Source organism: Hippoglossus hippoglossus, chromosome 16 (assembly GCF_009819705.1).
Source record: "Hippoglossus hippoglossus isolate fHipHip1 chromosome 16, fHipHip1.pri, whole genome shotgun sequence".
Classification (NCBI taxonomy): domain Eukaryota; kingdom Metazoa; phylum Chordata; class Actinopteri; order Pleuronectiformes; family Pleuronectidae; genus Hippoglossus; species Hippoglossus hippoglossus.
In genome coordinates, this window is record NC_047166.1 from 19,334,740 (window position 1) to 19,355,671 (window position 20,932).

Genomic DNA, 20,932 nt, shown 5'->3' on the forward strand with positions numbered 1-20,932 from the left:
TTGTAAACTGTGTTGCACTGACTGGGCTGATACAATGCAATATGTTGCACTTGTGGCAGTGGCCCAGTTCGTGGCAGCTGGTGTAGCAAAACTTGTACAGACTGGGCTGGATTTACATTTCTCCCTCACCCTCTTAGCTTGTTGCACTTACCAGATGAAATGACTTCCTCCTTTATTCTTACTGGTAACTATAGTTTAGTGACCTTACTTAACTAACAGCATAGCTCCAGCCAACTTTGAACCTGAGGTGATCATTCTGAATAAGTAAAAATAAGTGAAACATGTGCAGGTGTGTGGTTCCTTGAAGAGGATGATGGTTTTCTCTTTAAAACCTCTGTGCACGTACACAGGTTTTTGACTGGGAAGACCAGATTTTGGACCAACATGGAAGCTGTAATCAGTGATTTTATCTAGAGTTGCAACAAAACCTTATTTAGGTTTTAAAGGTTCAGTGTGTAGAATTTAGTGACATCTAGTGGTTAAGTTGAACGTTGCAGCTGAATACCCCTCAACTCACCCTTCCCTTCCAAACATGAAAGAGAACCTGTGGTAGCCTTCAGTTGTCATAAAAACTCAAAAGGTGTTTAGTTTGTCCAGTTTGGACTATTGTAACAAAAGATGGTGGGCTCTGCAGAGAGGACCCACTCGCAATGTAAATATAAAGTATTTAAATACAACCCATTCTAGGGTAAAGAAAACAACAATCCTTACAATTTAGAGGAAACACAATAGTGAAAATATCACTACGATTATTTTTATATTTAATTTCTGCTAATAGATCCCTTTCACCTAAATCTTACACACTGAACCTTTAAGATGAGATCTTCAAATTGCTTATTTTTCCAACAAAAGGTCCTAAACCTGAACATATCCACTGTCCTTTAAGTTAAAAGCAGCTAAATGTCACATCTGAGATTCAGGAGAAAGATAATGTCGAGGATTTCAGCTTCATAACTATTTTAAAGTATCAGTTGATGTCAGTGTCTGATTTGATGTATGTTGTTTCTATATCGACACTCTAGTGTCAAGTAACAACTCACCCCACTCTGTAAGGAACTCCGCAGCATATCTGTAGATGAGGTTCATAATCTCTATGACCACAGCGTAGATAACACTGGGGATGAACAACAGTATGCCGGTCCAGAATGTGGGATCCTCGTCGTGCACTGTCAGTGCCCATCCTTCCATTTGGAAGTAGATCATCATTACGTAGAGGGACAGGTAGATGCAGAGCAGGACAAAGGGCAGGGACACAAGGTAGACACGCAGCTGCCTCTTGGCATTGGGGTAGAGAGGCTCCTCACGGCCCGTCACAGGGTTGAACCCAAGGACGCCATGGAAACCAGCCCGAGGTTCTTCAAAGGCTCTCTTCCTGCTCAGTGTGCCCCAGCTGTAAGCTAGTGAGGCACTGCCCCGCTTCCATAACTAGTGGAGGAGAGGTTCAGCTGATCACTTTGTTGTTAATCAATAAAGCTACGACAGAATATGCTTATACCATCCATCTGCTCGCATTATCACTTCATTTTTTAGAAATTATTAAAAGTCAAGTTCACTGACTGGTAGTAAAAATGACAGTATGAATTTTATTTATTTAAAAATCTGAAAAATCACTGTCCGTACCTCCAGGATAACAGTACACCAGACCAAGTTAAACGCAGCAAAGCCCACATATTTGTCGTAGTCCTCCCAGTCAAACAGATAGTAAGGTACTCCGATGAGGGCCATAGGCAGCAGGGCAAAGGTGAAGTACTCCAGGAAGCCAAAGTAGAAGGCCAGGCCTTCACCATAGTAGTGCCTGATGTCATCTGGGGACAGAGGAGAAATAAGAGAAGAGGAATAAAAACATCCATCAAGGTAAGGAACAGCCCTGAGCTGGAACTCTAGACCCCCCAGTCAATGGTTGGGGCATATATCTTCATTGCCTGGACAATTAATGAGTAGAAAAGGGGGAACAGCTTTAGGATGAATCCACTACTATAGGGGTGGGGGGGAACAACTCCATTTTCACAACTTTACCTCACCCAACCTGGGAAAGACTGCCCGATCTAAACTTATTAAACATTTATGTACATTTACTCTGAGTTGTCAGTTAGGCTGCTTGTTAAAAGGGATGACAGCAGGTTGCAAACAACAGCTCAACTAACAATTTGGCATCCTGTTCAGCCCAACATCAGAGTAACTGACATGACAGCAAGTTCAGTTGAAAAGAAATGGGTGGTGGTGGGTTAGAGTCTAGAGTACAGCCTCTAATCCAAACACACTTCAGTGATCACCATGAAAAACAGCCAACAATGGAATAAGGGATTAATGCTACTTTACCAATAGACCATAAGAAATACCTATAATAATATAGTATATTATTCATTTTAATGTTGACAGGACGGTGTGATATTGCATTTTCAGATTATTTTCTATTAAATATATAAATAAGAATAAGTATGAATTGAAATATTCCTGCAAAGGCAGTAAAGTTAAAGTTACGTCATTTAAAAAAAGATTATAGGACATTATCAAATAATAGAGTTTATATAGACCCACTGTGGTCCATGATTTATTTTCATGAATAATCAACATTTCAAAAACAACTACCCCCACTCCTCAATTTTGTTCCCAGATCACACTCTGGCTATTTCTTCCACTTACCAAGAGGCTGCAGGGACAACTTCACCTTCTTGTACCAGGAGAAAGACAGTCTCTTCAGCTCCTCCCTCTCGTGGAGAGGAAACAGTTGGATCAAGATCCCTTTGGACTGCATCCTGCGAACTAACATGGAAAGAAAATAGTTACTTCCTGTGTTGTGATTTTTCTGTAATCAATGTACTTCACCATCACTATCAAACCATACTGATCTTATTTTATAATCTAAATGATGATTAGCTGAAAAGTTACAAAGATATTTTGATAAAGACTTATTTGCTCAGAGGTTTGAATTAAAGACAGATGTTGCTGCATTTTTATCCCTCACTTTTGTTTGTCTGAACTCCCTCAACAATTAAAAATGCAGCTTAAATTTCTTTCAAAAATAAGTTTTACGTACAGGCACATAATGACTATAGGAGCCAGCCCATTCTCCACAGTGCACTGTCTATATAGCAATAATTCCTATTGTCTGACACAGAGTGACTAAGTAGAAGTACATGAAAGCTCTATCATTTTATCTGCCATTCTTTGAGTGCATCATTTGTCGAAAATGATTACATTCTGCTTTAACACCATTTTTCAAAGACAGGCACTGAATAGAGGCAGCCTATCTCCACTGAAAGTTCATTGCTTTCTTATCTCATGTTGGGAATATTTCACAGCATTTGCATATTTATTGTTTCCATACTGCAGCCACAGGCAGACATACTGGGTTTAGTCTGGTGAAGGCAGAGTTTTACTGCCTTATTTAATTACAACTTATAATCATTACAATTACTAACAAAATATATGTAATGCATATATGGATGAAATAATGTAAATATGCCACAATATGTTTGGTGTCAGATAATTGAAAAGCATTCATCATCCATTTAGAACAGCATTTAACTGTTATTTATGTTCTGCATTAATTCACTGAATATAGTCAATCAGGGTTTAGTCTGTAGCACCATTAATGAAAAAGGCCCATTAAGTGATTCATTGGTCCAAGGTGACATCTCTAAATTACTTATTTTGTCTAACAAACATCATAAACCATCATTTTTTATATTTATGAAAATATTAAAAAAAGAAGAAAGGAGTAATTAATCTTCACTGAAGAGAAGCTTCAGCCAGAGAATGTTTCTGATTAAATATTTATCAGAAAGTTGAGTGGACTAACTGATTAGCTGAGTGCTAATAGGTCTGGTGATGATGATGATGAGATGTAGTTAATTTATAGGAAAATCAAAGAACTTGTTCATGGATAAAATAACCACATCTGCTTTTGTACCAGACACATTAGGAGAGATCCCCACATAGCAAAACAGTTTTGGCCCAGATTTGGACCACATCCCACATTCAGCCCACAGACCGCAAGGAAGGATGGCACTTGGGCAATCTACTGCTGTTTGCCAGATCTTGGCCACAAGTAAGCCATAGCGATACCACATGTCAACCAAAGGTGCCAAAAGTGGCCTGAATTAGCTTGAGGCGTAGACAGACACTTACCGATAGACTTCCCAGGGTAGAGCTTGACCTGTGTGTATCCTGGAACATGAGTTTCATCTTTGGCTCTTAAGGTGTCCAGCTCATGTTTAATGATGTACTGGCACTCGGCCATGCTGAGGAAACTGTCTCCATCACCTGAGCGGGTCAGAGATAAACAGTCACCATGACACTCAAAAGACAGGCATGTAACAGTGTAACCAACAGTGCAGGGTGAGTGTGACAATTACAGAGACCACTGTTTGTTCTGAAACTACAATTCAATTGACTTTTGAAGCATTGTGTGAGTCTTCAATTGTCATGATTAGACATAAACTAGTTTAGAAAAGTGGGTATAATTCAGCAATGCTCCAAACAGGCAATATCCAACAGCATTTAATTATACAATAATGATTTCATTATTATTTCTTCAAAATAAAATAAAAAAGTGAATTATACGCATTATAGTTTCTCGGAGCCCAGAGTGACATTCATGTTTGAATATTTTGTCTGATCAAAAGTCCAAAAACCAAAGAGATTAGATTAACATTGATGTATAACAGAGAAAATTGTAAATTTTCACATTTTTTGCAAAAAAATTGATTAATCATTCTGTCGACAAGCTAATCAAGAAATAAACTAAGTCAATTTTTGATCAGTTATCATTGTTTGGTAAAATTAACAAATAAGTGTCAAACCAGGGTTTTTTAATCAGTGTGCTTTCAAATACCATTAATAGAAGAACCCTGGTGGTGAAACAGTTACAGGTCACGTAACATCACAGCAGTGTCCACAGTTCAATTCAGGCAGAAGATCATCTCTGCATGTCATACGGAAATATACTGAAATAATAATCTTTAGAAAAAACAATCAATAACAAATAAATTAAGGTTTAACTTACCAAACATATCCTGGTGCAACTTAAGCTACAGTTTTAAACTTTATTCTAAAGCAGAAATATTCACAAACCAAACAATGGCCTTCATGCAGAGCTCCCCTAAACTTCACCTTTAAAGTCTTTGAAGTTGTGCTTGTTGGTGGAGGTGAACGCCCTCATGGATCCATCACTGAACTCCTTGAAGAGGCCCACCTCCTCAGCACCAGAGAGCAGCCTCTGCCAAGAGGCCCCCACTAGGAACATGTTGGGGTTTTCCTTCTCCTGAGCCCCGACCCCAGGGCCCAGCTGCTCCACCAGCATCTCAGCACCTGGGAAAATGGCAGGATTAAAAACACTGGATGAAAAAATTAAATGTTAGGAGAGAGAAAGAGAACTCTACCTCCATTTTGCTGTTTGTCTCTTATCCTGCCCAGCAGCCATCCAATTGCCTCCTCCTTTGCATCTGAGGCCAGCTCCACCACCACTAGAGGAGTGAACGTGGAGCCACTGCTGTCTACTGATGGCCTCTGCAGCGACATCCCTTCTCCCTGAGTGCCTGCACAAGACAGGAGTGTGAAATGACAAGTGAAGAAGTGTTTTTCTATTTGTTTCCCAGCCATAAATCTGATTAAAGTAATTTCATGAATGTAAAAAGATATAAAACACTTTTTATTTCTCTGAAAACTTAATTAGGTTGTTGGTGGTATTTGACCACTGGACACTTTGGGGCTGACGTACACAAAAACAAAGGCTTTTCACACATAAAGTTCAGAACTCAATGATAACCACTGAATTTCTCTGATATCGCTGACATTCACTACCAAACACACAAAGTATCCAAGTGTGCACCAAGTTCAATCAAAAGAAATTGAAGTACCAATAATATAACAGAGCAGTGATAATGTGGAACAAAGGGCCTAGTCTAACAGGAATGACACAACCTTTTCACAAGGCGATTATCCTATCAGCCACAACAATCTCCAGCCAAAAATAAAAACTATCCAGTGAGTAGCAGTTCTGTGTTGATGAAAGAGGTCAGAGGAGAATGGTCAGACTGGCTGGAGCCAACAGAAAGGCTACGGTAACTCACATAACCTCTCTTTACAATTTTGGTGAGCAGAACTCAGAATAAACAACACGTCCAACATTAAGGTGGATGATCTACAACAGCAGCAGAGACCACGTCAGGTTCCACTCCTGCAAGAACAGAAACCTGAGGCTGCAGTGGACACGGGTTCACTAATGCTGGACAGTTTACGACTGGGAAGCGAATCTGGATTTCTGCTGAGGCTATAGATAGTGGACTCAGAAATCTGGAGTCAACAGTTTGAATCAATGAAGCCAAACTGTCTTGAGTCAACAGTCCAGGCTACTGGTGATGATGATGTAATGGTTTTGGGAATGTTTCCTTGACAAACTTTGGACCCTTAATACCAATTAATCATATGAAAGTCACTGCCTATCTGAGAACTGTTTATCCCTTTATAGCCACAGTTTACCATCTTTTATTGGCTACCTCCAGCAGGATAATACTCCACGTCACAAAGTAAACCTAAACTGTTGTCACGACAGTCAATTCAATTAACTTCAGTAAGACCTTAGTGATGTGGTAGAGCAGGAGATTGGCAGAATGAATGTGAAGCTAACAGATCTGCACAAACGATGTGATGCAGTCCCGTCAACATGGGCAGAATCTCAGAGGAAAAGTTTCCAACAGCTTGTGAAATCAATGACATGAAGAACTGAAGCCGTTTGAGATGAACTACCCATCATGTTCCTAATAAAGTGTAAAATAAAGGGAATAATCAACCTATTAATTCCACAGACTTTCTATCTGTGTGTAGAACACATATCTTGTAAACTGTTCAACTTATCTGCTTCACACTTGGTACAAGTATTGTTAAAGGCCCAGGGAAGTGCAGTGCCCAGTTTTGTTTGATTTGTACAGACAATTCCTTCAATATGAATACAAATTGAATTAACAGGCAACCAGTGCTCTGTAGCAGTAAATGACAGTGTGCTAACTGTCAGTCTGCGGACCGAGTTGATCATGTCTTCTTCTACATCCTCGGATGAACTACAGCAGCAGTTGGCAACATGGTCAATCACCACCAGATTACTTTGCTTAATATTGATCTGAATTACAGAGCTTTTATTTTGAAACGTTATTTTGAACAAACCTTTGAAATAGCCGACATGCAATGTGAAGTGATGAAGCAAAATCAGTTTCATTGAAAAACAATGACTATAAAATCTTCATTGCAGATAAACCAGGTAGGATGAAGCTTTCTAACTTCACTCTGCACCATAGACTGTTCATCTATATCTCACTGAGGTTTACAGAAGGAGTGTCAGGGTGTTTCCACCCTGGTATGTACACTGAACTCTGACTAACAGCATGACCTCATCATCACTAGTCGAATCAATGATAATATCACATGTGCACGGTCAATTGATTTATCGCAGATCCATAAACTGTGAGGCTTGAGGCCTGGAGAACAGATGACAGGCAGTCTACTGACAGAAACAGCTGATCGACTCATACAGGGGGAGGGGAGGGGGGGGGGGAACAGGGGTTATGTGGCAGCGACGCGTGTCAGTGACGAGAGCATTAAAGGGGAGTGAGCAGGATTCATTCCCTATAAGGAATCAACATGTAATGAGCGTGTGTGTGAGAGAGAATATGTAGCTCGATACTTACCCTGATCTCTCTTGCTCGCTCTCTGTGTAGCTCTGTACTGTCTTTCTGTGTGTGTGTGTGTGTGTGTGTCTGTCTGTCTGCAGTTTGGCTCTCACCCTGATCTATGTGTGTGTGAGTGTGTGTGTGCTCCTGCCTCGGGGCGGGTGAGCTGCTGATGTGTGAACAGTCAGATTGGTGTATAAACTACATATCTCTAATGTGTGTGTGTGTGTGTGTGTGTGTGTGTGTGTGTGTGTGTGTGTGTGTGTGTGTGTGTGTGTGTGGAGGCTCCTGCACCCAGAGGAGCTGTCACATCCGCAAACGTCCTCTTACTGTAACTTGTACTGTTCATGCCGCTGCTCGTGTGGACATAACACAACATTTGTTCATGTTCATGTGCGCACACACACACACACACACACACACACACACACACGTGCCGTGGTGTCAGCGCGTGTATAAGCGGTTCACGTGTCCAAATGAAGAACAACAGTTATTTCTCTACTCACCGCAGCCCTCTTCTCTGTTTGGGTTTGACAGCGCAGCTACTTCCGCATTACGCTTCTGACGCTGAGTGCGCTCGTTTCTCAGCACGGACGAGAAAAGAAACGCCGACACGGGCGGGGACTGCCGCTTCCCGGGCGTGTGTGCGGAGCGGGGCCTCCCCCCCCCTTCCTCCCCAGACAGTAAATCAAGCGTCTTCATTCATAGTGACCTAATGTAAGAGGCTGCCCGCACACGTGACCGCGAGGCGCTTCACAGAAGTGTTGTGGCAGTATGGCCGATCGCGCGGTGACAGTGAGCAGAGGGTGAGTACTTTCTCCAAACACTCATGAGCGACAGTCAACACGTCTAATCGTTGTTACAGCGGTACTGAGTAGTTCTGTGTAGTTCTGTGTAGTTCTGTGTAGTTCTGAGTAATCCAGGAAAAATGTACCTGCATGATGTCACACACTGGCAAAGCTGAACTAGTTGACAAAAGTCCGGCACCAGCTGAAGTTCGAGTAAACACACATGAACACTGGCATGCCACTGGAGGGAGAAACACACAGAGCTCACATGTTTACACATTTGATCTGTCATAGATTATAGTTCAGAGGAGATGACGACAAGCAAAAAATAGACATCAGTAAAGTAATAATAGGTGAACATGCAGTACAAGGAAATATGAAACACATTCATGAAATTGAACTAATACATACAGTTTATATACAGTGAAAGGGAGTGCATATGAGCCAATGCATTGCACAGGCACATGTGAGTTGCACATATAGAGATATTCATGGCAGACCACTGTAACTATACCCTGTCACTACTCAGCCGCTGCTGTTTGTCCTCGTCCACTTCTTTCACTTCTTGTTTCACTATGGCTGCAGCGTTGTTCAGAGAATGCTGTCTGTTGCTTGTGTTCACAGTATGGTCAGCAGTGTGTGGAGCTACGTGGACACCACAATGAAGTAAGTCGGACCTCTGAGCGTCCACACATCTCTTCTGCTCTCGTTGTTAATGATCAAGTCCCTGTCCACTTAGGAAGGAGGTTTTCTTACTTTTTACTTACTGGAGGTTTGAGCTTCTCTCTGCAGAATGATGTAGGTACAGAGTTTGACACTGGAAGGCTGAAGGATAAAGTTTCTCCAACAATGTTCCAGGGTGCAACTTACACAAGTGCGATGAAGAAACTTGAAACCTCTATTGCATGTGTAATGGGCCTCTCAGAAAAGTGAGAGACATTTAGTGAACTGCAGTTAAACTTTTTATTTATGCATAACCATAGATAACCTTTTAAACATAAGGTAATAAATGTGTCATTTTATGAATTTCCAATTAGGTTTTTGTCAATAAACAATATTAGACACACACGCATGGTCCTGTACTTTCCAGTTGTCCATCTCCGGTGTTAGAGAATAGGAACCTGCAATATATTGTTTTGATTAACTTCCTGGTTTATCAAACACTTTGCACAATGCACTTTCCAGCTGTTGGCAAACATTATATCAATATCAACAGTTAGCAGTTTATTAGCAGGTGAACCCACTGTGGCTATAATGAATCCAGTCAAAAACAACAGCACTGCAACAAGTCCTACCTTGAAGTTATGTTTTTTTTTTACAAAACTGTGGTTATTTTAGAGGTCATACTTTGTGAGGCTGGAAAACGTATTATTTTATCATATTTTGTCTAGTCCAGTTATATCACAGAGGGTAGTAAAAATATTAGAAACACCTATCCATCACTTTTTGTGAAATATCTAGTAGTACATTTATCAGATCACATTAAAGGGTAATTTGTCCTAAACACAATTTATAGAGGTGGTGCAGGTGAGTCTGTGTAGGAGGTGCAGACACAGTAACATTACAAGGTAAGGAGGATGTAGCATGTGTGTATGAAATTGAGAATTTCATTTAGAGTCACTTACAGGTAGAAGTAATAGTAATAATATGCACATAGTAAATGGGTAATTCCATGTGGTGTAAACGTGTGTGGAATGGACCACATGAAGTCAGTGTGGGAATGAGGTCAAGTTTGCCTTTCGTTTCTCCTGCAGAAACTTTGTTTCACGTTGTTAGTTCATCAGGCTACACTGAGCTGTTAAAATGATTTATCGTATTTAAGTCCAAGATTGAACCAAATAACAAAAGATATCTTTCATCATCAATGTTTTTTACAACTTTAAAACCACACTGTGTCCAGAGTCTATGATATTTGGGAAGTACCCTCTGTCTAGTTCAGAGTAACACTGAGCAGCTGATATAGAGGATATTGGATTTTAGGCTCATAATCATAATAAACACTAACATTCAGTCCTGATGCTGTCATGTGTTGTTTTTAATAAAAATTCCTGAATTCATACCATAAAATCAGCTGGTTTATTTCTCTGTTTTTCTCCATCTCTGTGTGACATAGTGTCCCTGTATACCCTCTGGTTCATGAGGATGGTGCTCATAAACCTTCTATCTGTGTAGGTGGTGCTGGATCCCCAGTTGGCTCCCATCATGGTGCCCCACTTCTCAGAGCCAGCTACAGGCTGCAGAGGACATGATGCTCCGATGTAAGGATCAGTCCTACGCCTCTAATGTTGTGCATGTTTGTACCACATCGTGTGTAGGAGTTCAGGTGATAAAAGGAAATAATCATCTTTAATCATCTTTTCCAAATTTACCTTGTCATTCCTCTCTTTGCTGTGTTGCCAGGTGTAGACAGTTCTTTCTCCAAACAGTATGTCCCCATATCCAGTGACAACCTGCTGTGGACCTTGAGCTTTAGCAGTGTCGGTGTGAAAGACAAAACCCCTTTGGTTCTGCTCCATGGGTTCGGCGCTGGTGTGGGCCTTTGGGCCCAGAACCTGGATGCTCTCTCTCAGTGTCGGCCAGTCTTTGCTCTGGACCTGCTGGGTTTTGGTCAGAGCAGCAGACCTCTGTTCTCTTCAGACGCACAAGAGGTAGAGGACCAGTTTGTGGAGTCTATTGAGCAATGGAGAGCTAAAGAAGGTCTGGAGTCCATGATACTGCTGGGACACAACCTGGGAGGATACCTGGCTGTGTCATACTCCATTAAGTATCCAGGCAGGTGGGTGCAGATTATGTGATTTCTGTTATATTACTGAAGCAATATTTTTTTATTTAAAACTATTTCATCATTGGGGCTGATCTTGTTGATATGAGCGATTTTAAGTGTGATAAAAGTTAAACGAGTTATACGCTAAGATGATGTGATTCACTCTGGAACATTCAGCTAATTAGACTTCCTGGCCAACGTTAAGAGGTAGCTGGCAGGTTTATTAGATTAATCTTACAGACAAGTATTTTATATGTGTATCCTGCCATGCACAGAGCAGAGTCGTCTACAGTTTTTGACAAATATTAGCAAAGTAATTGATGACACAACACATTAAGAATTGCTTTGCTTTCAACACCGCACATCCTCATTAGACGGGCTACTTCAGAAAACACTGATGGCAACTACTTGACAATTTTCCGCTGTCATTTTTCTCCACACAGTTATTTATGGGTGTAAGGAATGAAATTAGAACTTAGGAAATAACTGACAAACCTTCCTCTGTACCCAATTTGCTGAGCATTTAGCATCTGAAGAGTTGATGGAGACATATTTTCAGATCGATAGATTGAAGCATCAACTATAAAAGGTGAAGATATGACAATGCTGTGTTGTATTTACAACTTGATAAGGCCAAAAAGTCAGTTATTGCAGGTTAACTCGGCTGAAGATGGCCACATAATATGGATGAAAGCTCCTGTAACTAGCCTTTAAATGGACCTCAAATGCACACCACATTGGTTATAAACCAGAATGATCCTTTTAAGCAATACCGTTGATTGAAAAAGAACTAAAGAAGCAGAACCTGCCGGGAAGCCGAAAAAACCCTCTGCATTGAACATGGTTTGTTAACATGACCGTAGAAAAACATGCCAGCATCTGTACAGGATATAGTTGTAGCAGTGTGGTTGTAGGTGCTGGTAGCCAGGGATATCAGCAGTTTCTTCCATGCATCTCTACCCCCACTTAACTCTTATCTCTCCTAAATCACTCCCTCTTGCCGGGTCTCCAGCACCAAGCTTCAGCAGGCACCCGGTGCTACCCAAGAAGCAGTTGATAAAAACTCCTCAATCCTTTATCTCCCTGCTTCATCACTAACACTAAAAACTCCTACTTTTCACCCATTACTGTAAATGGCCTTTAGGTTAAAACAGGAGATGCTGTTATTCAGGGACATAATGTCGTCATATTAGCTAACTGCTCATTGTTCATGCCATGGCCTAAACACAAAGATGCTGTTTACCGACAGAAAGAAACGTCAGATTAGAAATTGAGGTCTAAAGTGATTTTTACTGTGTAATGTTGAACAATGAGCTGCAGTTTTGCAATGGATGGGTTTTAGTATTAACTGAAGTTTTCTTTGTCTATCACCCAGTGTATGTGATGACAGTAGAACATGAGTTTACTGGTACTCATTCACTGTTTAATATAAGTACAAAACAACTTGTTTTTAGAGCTCTGGATATTATTCTTCCCGGTTTAGCACTGTACTCACAAAGCACAACAACATCGCTACAACAGACAAGGCAAGAAACAGCAGTCTGATGGTGGGACAGGCTGTGGACACAACAGCAATTTTAACCAAATCATCAAAACCAATTTATGTGGAAGTAAAGAATTGAGGGAAGAGGAAAACTGTTCTCATGCAACTACAAAAAGTACAGGAGGTCAAATTGAACCACAGTTTGGATAATAATTCACAATTTTCCCTCCCTGTCATTTGGTGATTTGTGTGAGCAAAACTCAGAAAGGCCTCGGTCATCATCACCTGAATCTCTAAGACTAGACAGATCAAATCTGCACAGCCTTGATTGACGACAAGAAAACCTCTGTGCCTTACACATGGATACTAGATTGCTTGGTACAATACAAGGCTAACAGCGCAATGAAAACCGCCATCGAGAACTCAATGTGGCTATGGAAAAAAAACCTGGAAGTCAACCTTAAGGCCATTACACAGGTCATCTCAAGCCTGTTCAACATATGGCTGAACCCCGTGAGCCAGATCAGGGCAAAGAATGGATATGGATACAGATTCAGAAGTGGAGTGACCATCAGCCACCTCTTGGATAATGTCAACGAGTTGTACATCAGAAATGAATGAGACTCACTTGTCCACCTCATCAGGATTTACAGTGAGCACATCAGGATGTCATTTGGACTGGATAAGTGTGGGTGCATAGTGGCAAAGAGAGGGGAGGGGATAACAGACATACAGGACAGCTACAAGTACCTGGGTATCCTAAATAGCTCCACAGGGCAGGTGCTGAGAAGCCAGCTCATTGGTAGGGAGACCCAAGCCATCAGCGTGTCGCCTTAACAGTCACCATGAAGCTGGCCACAGCAGGAGACAGATCCAGCTCGATGTCAAATTACAAAGACTCCTTGAAACTCCTGCAAAAATCATTGCATGGAGGGTTCCACTATAAGTCCACCACCCCAAAATGAAACACAGAGCATCCATGAATATATTATGAAGATGGGTCCCTAGGATGAACTGCTAAGAGTCTGCATTAGGCTACATATGACGAGAGGATGATGAGGAAGAGATATCATGGAAGGCCAAGGTCCTCCGTATGTTGTAAGGCCGACATGAAGGATGACACTCTGATCATGACAGCATGAGAACAGGCCTTAAGCACCTGATCCACAGAGGCTGGCATATACCACAGCAGACAGGACCCAGTAGTGTAAGATGCATGCTGGGACAGCGTACACTGAGGAACAACTGTTCTGAGTTTGGATTAGAAGAACTCAAGTCCTAATGGGACATATCATAGAAAGTGGTTAAGAACAACAAAGCCAAGACCCTGTGGGGTTTTAGGCTCCAGAAACAGTTGCTATCAGTTGGCAATTCCAGCTGACAGTAAGAGTATGAGAAGGTTAAGAAGCTGGGGTACAAAGTGGTCCACGAGGCCATAGCAGCATTAGGGCTTAAAGTTACAGAAGATGAGAAGATTGATCCTCACACACTTATTTCTGTTATTAATTAAGCTGGTGGCAGGACACCATTACCTTCGCTTGCCCTTGATTTCCTCGAGATGTCAGATGGTTGCCTGGCAACGTCTGGTAGCCAATAAGATGAAGAAGAATTTTTACACTTAGTTTTTATGTCCACAGTGATCAAACAAGACATAACTTGTCCATTTTGTATTTAGCTTAGTGCTAATTGTAGGCAGATTTTACCATTAGACAGAGCTTGGTTTGTAGTTTCCACCTGTTTCCAGTCTTTCTGCGACACACAAGCTACACAAAGCTTATTTCTCAAAATGTTTAACTTTTCATTTTATTTTATATTAAGATATATTCACAGGTCTGTTTAATCTATTTCACATAACGGAACATTAAATAGTCCAAAAAGCACACATTGTTTTTTGTCTCTGGCCTGCAGAATCAAGCAGATAGTTCTGGTGGAGCCCTGGGGCTTTCCTGAGCGCCCAGACACAGAAGAGTCTGACCGTCCCATCCCGGTGTGGATCAAAGCCCTTGGGGCCATGTTCAGCCCGTTCAACCCCCTGGCTGGCCTGCGACTGGTCGGACCACTGGGTAAGACTGGAGCAATGACTTGGTAAAAGATAGATGAAAGAAGAGGGTATGAATATACAAATGTATGAGTACATCATTTTACAGGGTAAAACAGAACATTTGAGGCATAGACTGACAATGTTTGAAAAATACCAAATATATTATAAGCTGTATAAAATTTACTGAAATAAATATGATTGACAACTTATCAATACTTGAGATATGATGAGGACATGAATGCACATGTATTCTTGTAAAGCTGATTTATTATGATTTGGTCCAGAAGATATTTAAGGTGAAACCCTGGTACCTGTGTGCACTGTGACCCTTCCCATTGTCCCAGCATCTCTTGTGTGGCCCCTGCAGGTCCCACCCTTGTCCAAACTCTGAGACCTGACTTCAAGAGGAAGTTCTCCTCCATGTTCAGTGACAACACTGTGTCAGAGTACATCTACCACCTGAATGTGCAGACCCCCAGGTCTGTCTCTCGCTGCCTCTGTTACTGTTTCCCTGCCAAGCCTCATTCTCGCTGCTCATGTAAATAACTGGAATGAAAGCACTTCATTGCATTTGCTGCAGTTGACTTTCATTTCAGTTTTACTGCTCACTTGTATGTCTTGACATCATCATGTTCAACTGCTTGTTTGTTCACAGTGGAGAAACAGCTTTTAAGAATATGACCATTCCCTATGGCTGGGCTAAGAGACCAATGCTGCAGAGGATGGACCAGCTGCAGCCACAAATCCCCATCACCATTATCTACGGCTCCCGGTCCAGTGTCGACAGCAACTCAGGCTGCACCATCAAAAAGATGAGACCACACTCTCATGTGGAGATCATTGTGAGTTTAAAGTGTCCTGGTGGACAGAAAAGGAAATGAAGTCATGCACATAATTCAGAATCTTGTTATGAGGTTCACAATTATGTTAATTAGGTAGTCGACAAGTGTCCTTTGATATTTTGGGTTTAATGACAGAAATATATAAACTTCATGCCACTGTGATTGTAGCAAAAGATTATAGCCTTTTACACATCATCTCTGATGACTTGTTTTTTTTATGGTAAATAGATGAAATAGCATATAATAGTTTATGTATTTATTGTATTTTATTGATCAAAAGTCAGAAAAGGCTTTACTGGTAAGGCTGTTGTAACTATTGGGTAAATGTAAAACGTCATCACTTTCTACTTGTGCTCATACAAAGAATTGGGTGTTCAACTAAAGTTTTTGCAGTTTCTTGGGAAATAGGCCTGTTTCTGTGGATACTGAAGAATATCATATTTGTACAGTTTGTGCTGAAACAAATCAGTCTTCTACAGACCTCATAAAGGAAAATGTAAGTACAGTTCAGTTGTCGGTTCGTAAAGTCACAAGAACGACTTGCTGGCATTGCTGTACGCAGTGGATAATCCTTCTCTCCCACTTGATACACTCATTTATTTCAAGTCAGCTATAGACCTTTTTCACAGACATTTTGCCATGCGTCAGTAGGAAAAGGACAGATGTAATAAAGTGAATAATGGAATTCCATTTATCTACTTCCTTTTCTTAAAAACTCATGTCTTAAAATCATCTTTAAATTATTTGGTATGTTAATTTACACCTTCATTTAGTCCCTGTTCAGACTTGGATTTAACATCCGTCCTGAGTGATCTGATCACACGTGGACAGCTCTAAGTACATGTGTAAGGCACCCAAGATGAACAAGGTGGTCTTTAATGGTTTTGCTAACATATGTCCTTTTTCTGCAGTGAAAAAATCCAATAAAGATACAGTATGCTCCCATAGAAGAACTGAAATATAAGATGGGTATTAAACCAAAGACACCCTGGCTTTTAAGCTCAAACTGTAGTTCATTTGGCCTCTGTTCATAGCTTCCTGTTTCCAGTCACCTGCTTCTCTTCCTCACTAAATTCTCTGTGCAGACGATCCGTGGAGCCGGACACTATGTGTATGCCGACCAGTCAGAGGACTTCAACCACAGAGTGTCGCAAGCGTGTGAAAAAGTGGCATGAAGAAGAGACGAGCCGTACCATTGAACTCTGGAGAAAAAGGGGAGCACCAGTAACACCACGCACATCACCTAGGCAGCTGGTGTAGAACCACAGGAATAAGGAGTGTTTGTACATAAGAATATTCTAAAAGGAGGATCACACTGATGCTCACAAGTTGTATCTACTGACCAGGGAATTCAGTCATGTTCTTAGAAATTTGGTAAATATGATATGATGGATCAAGTCCACTCTTAAATGCTATTTAACAGCCTTCCTACTCGAAGATATGGGCTGACGTCACATGCTACATTCTAAAGCACAAACCACAGCTGTAACGTCTTGGTTAATCTGTTTCGGCTTTAGTCATACAGTATTTTCTCAGAACTGCCTCCTAATGCAGTGAAGAAACAACCTTCATTCAGCGTTGAGCACATCTTCGTCCATATGTGGCCTTTAATATTTCCTACTGTTTTCCTGATACAAACGTGCAATAATTTGTATATAACTGATAAATATACATTTAACAATTTATGAGTTTCATTTCATAATGTTATATATATATATATATATATAAATAAATGATATGGAAAATATCATAATTAGTACACCCTAAAGTACATCAGACTGAAACAGAATCAATGTCACTGCATTCAAAGAGCTCAGTTACACTTCCTGTACAGAGCTTGATCTGTGCATTGTGGTTTTTCCATATATTCTGATACAGACAGGAAATATACTCATCAGTATATAGTTCCACTGCATCAGCACCAGGAAGCGGCTATAAATGAATCTGCTGCCAGTAATGTTCTTTTCTGTAGCGTCTCTTCTCTGGAATTTTTTCATGCTCTGTTGTTTTACTCAAATTTAATTTCCACTGCATTAATTGTGAATGAATCCAGATAAGCATTAGTCTAGCCCAGCAATGAGCTGAAAACTACAAGACATATAACGTTTGTTTTCCTGTAGCCTGCATAGAGTTTACAGTTTGCCTGTGTGACGGTGTGTTAGTAGAGAAGTGCCAAAGATTTTCCACTGTACAGAAGTGATCCATACAGTGTTAATGAAGTTAGGGCCAAATGATAATACGATTTCAATTTTATTTGTATAGCACCAAATCATAACATACATTATCTCAAGACTCTTTACATAGTAAGTTCCTGACCTTGAAAATTATATACACCCAACAATTCCCACAATTTGATGCTTTTTTTCCCCAAGCCCTCGACACACAATCTTCATCTCAGAGAGTTCCAGCAAAAACACAATCATTTGAAAACATTTTAGAGAAAACTGCCAATTGAAATTTCTTATTTGTAAACTGGAAGCACAACTGACAGTCAGTATTATGCCTCTTTATTTCTTCTCATGGTTGATGTGCAGACATAGGTGTCTGAATTCTGTCTTTATAACAAGGGTCTGTCCATTTTTAGTGACAGTGCAACGTGGCAGTGTATGCACACACACTTCACATATCACACTTAACTGTTGTCTGGAGCATTGACGTTTAAAGGAGCACAGATACATGATTTCCACCATCATTCTCTTTTTTAGCTGGAGTCTGTTCACAGCTTCAACATTCAGCCATTCTTGTCCTGCTATTGGTACACCCCCCCTCCCCCCCCAATAAAGATACTCGAATTGAACATTATTGAAAGATCAGATGGGACATGTCTCTGTAGTAAAGATGCAAATTCAGTGTTTATCATTAGAGTATGACATGTCTTAAATTAGCATCAGCCTTACCAATCCTGCAGTGAACATTACAATGTTTTGATTCTTTAACATATTAGCTTGGAAAACCCAGTAGCCAGTTTCATGATGGTGTTTGTAGTGGTATTTGTCCTGTAAAAACAGACATATATGTCTGGAGTAAACCACACTACATCCTGGTGAGCAAGGTTAGGTTCCAAGGCTTAATAATTGTAATTTGTGCAACTACAAATTCAATTTTGTGGTTTTAAATTCCAGTTTTGCTTTTTTAACGTCATCTGTGGTTGCGTAGCCAAAAGTCTGAAAACATACGCTCTGAGGATGCGAGAGTTTGCACTCTACAAATTTATTACAGATTGCATTCTGGGGGTATAGAATTTACCAAGCATGAAAAGGTTCAACAAAGTATCAGGTTGCATTGTGGGAATTGTAGGATCTAGCGATTGAGATGGACCCATACTAGGGCTAATAGTCTGAGTACATAATCACTGATGTGCCCCTTACAGGGAATAACTGCAGTGTTTCAATGTAAATTGAAATAATTATCATTTTAAAGAAAACAATGGAATGTCTACTAAGCCTCTATGCATATTTAATGGACTCACATGCCTCTCTACCTCTCTCTAGTTTTTAAGGCAGGTGATTTTATAAATTAAATGTTCTTATGTTATTATTCCATAATATTAAATACACAAACTCAGCATTCAAAGAAGCTGAAGGGAGAAAGTCAACAATGCTCTTACTGTGAATTGATATTAGAAGTAATTTGTCACAGGGAAATAGGACTTTGTATTTTTACAGAGTGTCTTGAGCCAGTCGCTTAGCTGTTATTGTTAACTAAAAATAAATTTGTATTGCATCTTTTGTCTTGCTTCCAAAAATGTTCCCTCTTGTGACAGTTCACACATTTCTACTTATTTTAAATGTAAATCCAAATAAATGTTTGCCATAGTATAGTTATGGTCCACTTGCTTTTGTCTTGTGTCACACATGAAGAATGTAGCTCTAACTTGTGTCTGCATCACATGTTTAATCTTTGATGCAACACATTCATTCTGCTACTCCCCCTCTTTTGCTTTTCATTTCAATGGGGAGAAAGTGACTGATGAATCAACATTTCTCCTCCAGCTCCCCTTATCATTTCAGAGCTGTCAACCCTCTGCCAGTGAGAGAAATGAGTCCTGTGCAAAGGCCTCTGTAGTTTCCCAACACAGCCGCTAGAGGACACTCATGTGTAGATGAGGAAACCTTGTGTCCGCTGTATCACCTTTTTGGCACTTTCCATGTCCACCTTTTTCATTTCATTTTAAATGACAGTAAACTGGAAACAACCAACAGTTAGATATGTTTACATATTGGCTCTTACTTAAAGATGTCTGTAGATTACGAGAACAAAGAGAATATTAGTTGAGAATCTCAAGCAGATGTACATGGTCTGTTTCCATCTGTTTCCATCTGTTTCCATCCAGATCCGGATTTAAAATTGATATATATATTGATCGTAAAAGATACCCTATCTGTTTTTATTCTCCCTCTTTAGTTGATAAATGGGAAATATGCAAGCTCAAGTGAAATTATTTCCAAGTCATATGGAACCAGTGAAGGCACTTTTTGTCCCACTCAGACATTTAGGGAATGATTGATGTGGGTATAATTAAGTTCCCTTACACTGTTGATTAGCCTTGGAAGGAATCTTATTTCTTTCTTTCAGGAGCTTCATCAGAGCTATGCTTTCGTATAAGAATATTACATCATACAAGGTGTCTGCCTCATACTGAGAAATTATTTGTCTGTTCACTTGACTGTGTAAATATCGAAATACATCCCCACTCAACCAGACTGTGAAACCTCAGCCTCTCATGGTGGTTTATTGATAGCATTAGTTGGTTATCAAGCAATTAACTTTGACCACACCTCCGAGTATGCGCTATTAAGCAACAATAATCCCATCCTCCCTCTGACATGAGACCATTAAACAGAACATGGAAGGGTGGGGCCTCTACAGACCTGACTCTGTCTGAGAATATCGCACTGATGAATCACAGGATTGATTAGTGGAGCTGGAGATTTCACATATCCAGTCAGAGTCAAATCAGAGGGAAGGTGCAACATCATCAGAAAAGCAGGTCCAAATGTGGGCCATCAATTCTCTGACGTGATAAGGATACAAGCACGGCGGTATAGCAGCGTGCAGAGGAAATACTGATTCAATTGAAGAGAGCAGAGCAATGTAGTTTCAGTCATTTAGAAATTGTCCTCTCTGCTGCGTCATGGCTTGTAGATTCTCCAGCAGAAAGCTATCACACAGCTTTAGTAAAATGCAGATCTGAGCTACTCTGCTGTGCTCTGACTCGGAGCAAATGCAGGTCCACTGCTCAAAACCTCCACAGAAGACGGCACTGTCAGCTACATGCATGCTGCCTGATATCTTTCTGTCTCAGCTTGTTGCCCACTATGCAAAACTCAGCCACAGTCATCTTTTT

General features: G+C 40.5%; 2 protein-coding genes across 4 annotated transcripts in view; one reads left to right on the forward strand and one right to left on the reverse strand.

The window, feature by feature from the left end:
• ano10a (anoctamin 10a) overlaps positions 1 to 8,384 on the reverse strand; it is a 25,695-nt gene extending 17,311 nt beyond the window's left edge. For 2 of the 3 annotated variants that reach the window (XM_034609929.1, XM_034609930.1), the window contains exons 1-7: positions 8,174 to 8,384; positions 5,385 to 5,540; positions 5,116 to 5,313; positions 4,132 to 4,266; positions 2,644 to 2,763; positions 1,621 to 1,805; positions 1,041 to 1,425 (exon numbers count right to left, since the gene is read on the reverse strand). In XM_034609929.1, the coding sequence (XP_034465820.1) occupies positions 1,041 to 1,425; positions 1,621 to 1,805; positions 2,644 to 2,763; positions 4,132 to 4,266; positions 5,116 to 5,313; positions 5,385 to 5,540; positions 8,174 to 8,369 (1,375 nt within the window). In that variant the 5' untranslated portion in view covers positions 8,370 to 8,384. Of the gene's footprint in view, positions 1 to 1,040; positions 1,426 to 1,620; positions 1,806 to 2,643; positions 2,764 to 4,131; positions 4,267 to 5,115; positions 5,314 to 5,384; positions 5,541 to 7,685; positions 7,722 to 8,173 lie in introns of those variants that run through there. The other variant, XM_034609931.1, reaches the window with a different exon arrangement.
• On the forward strand, positions 8,335 to 17,268 carry abhd5a (abhydrolase domain containing 5a). The gene is made up of 8 exons (XM_034609934.1): positions 8,335 to 8,473; positions 9,080 to 9,121; positions 10,628 to 10,713; positions 10,856 to 11,231; positions 14,611 to 14,765; positions 15,111 to 15,222; positions 15,399 to 15,585; positions 16,671 to 17,268. Exons 1-8 carry the CDS (start codon positions 8,442 to 8,444, stop codon positions 16,758 to 16,760), a joined length of 1,080 nt encoding a protein of 359 aa, XP_034465825.1. The 5' UTR covers positions 8,335 to 8,441; the 3' UTR covers positions 16,761 to 17,268.
• The last annotated feature ends 3,664 nt before the right edge of the window (positions 17,269 to 20,932 follow it).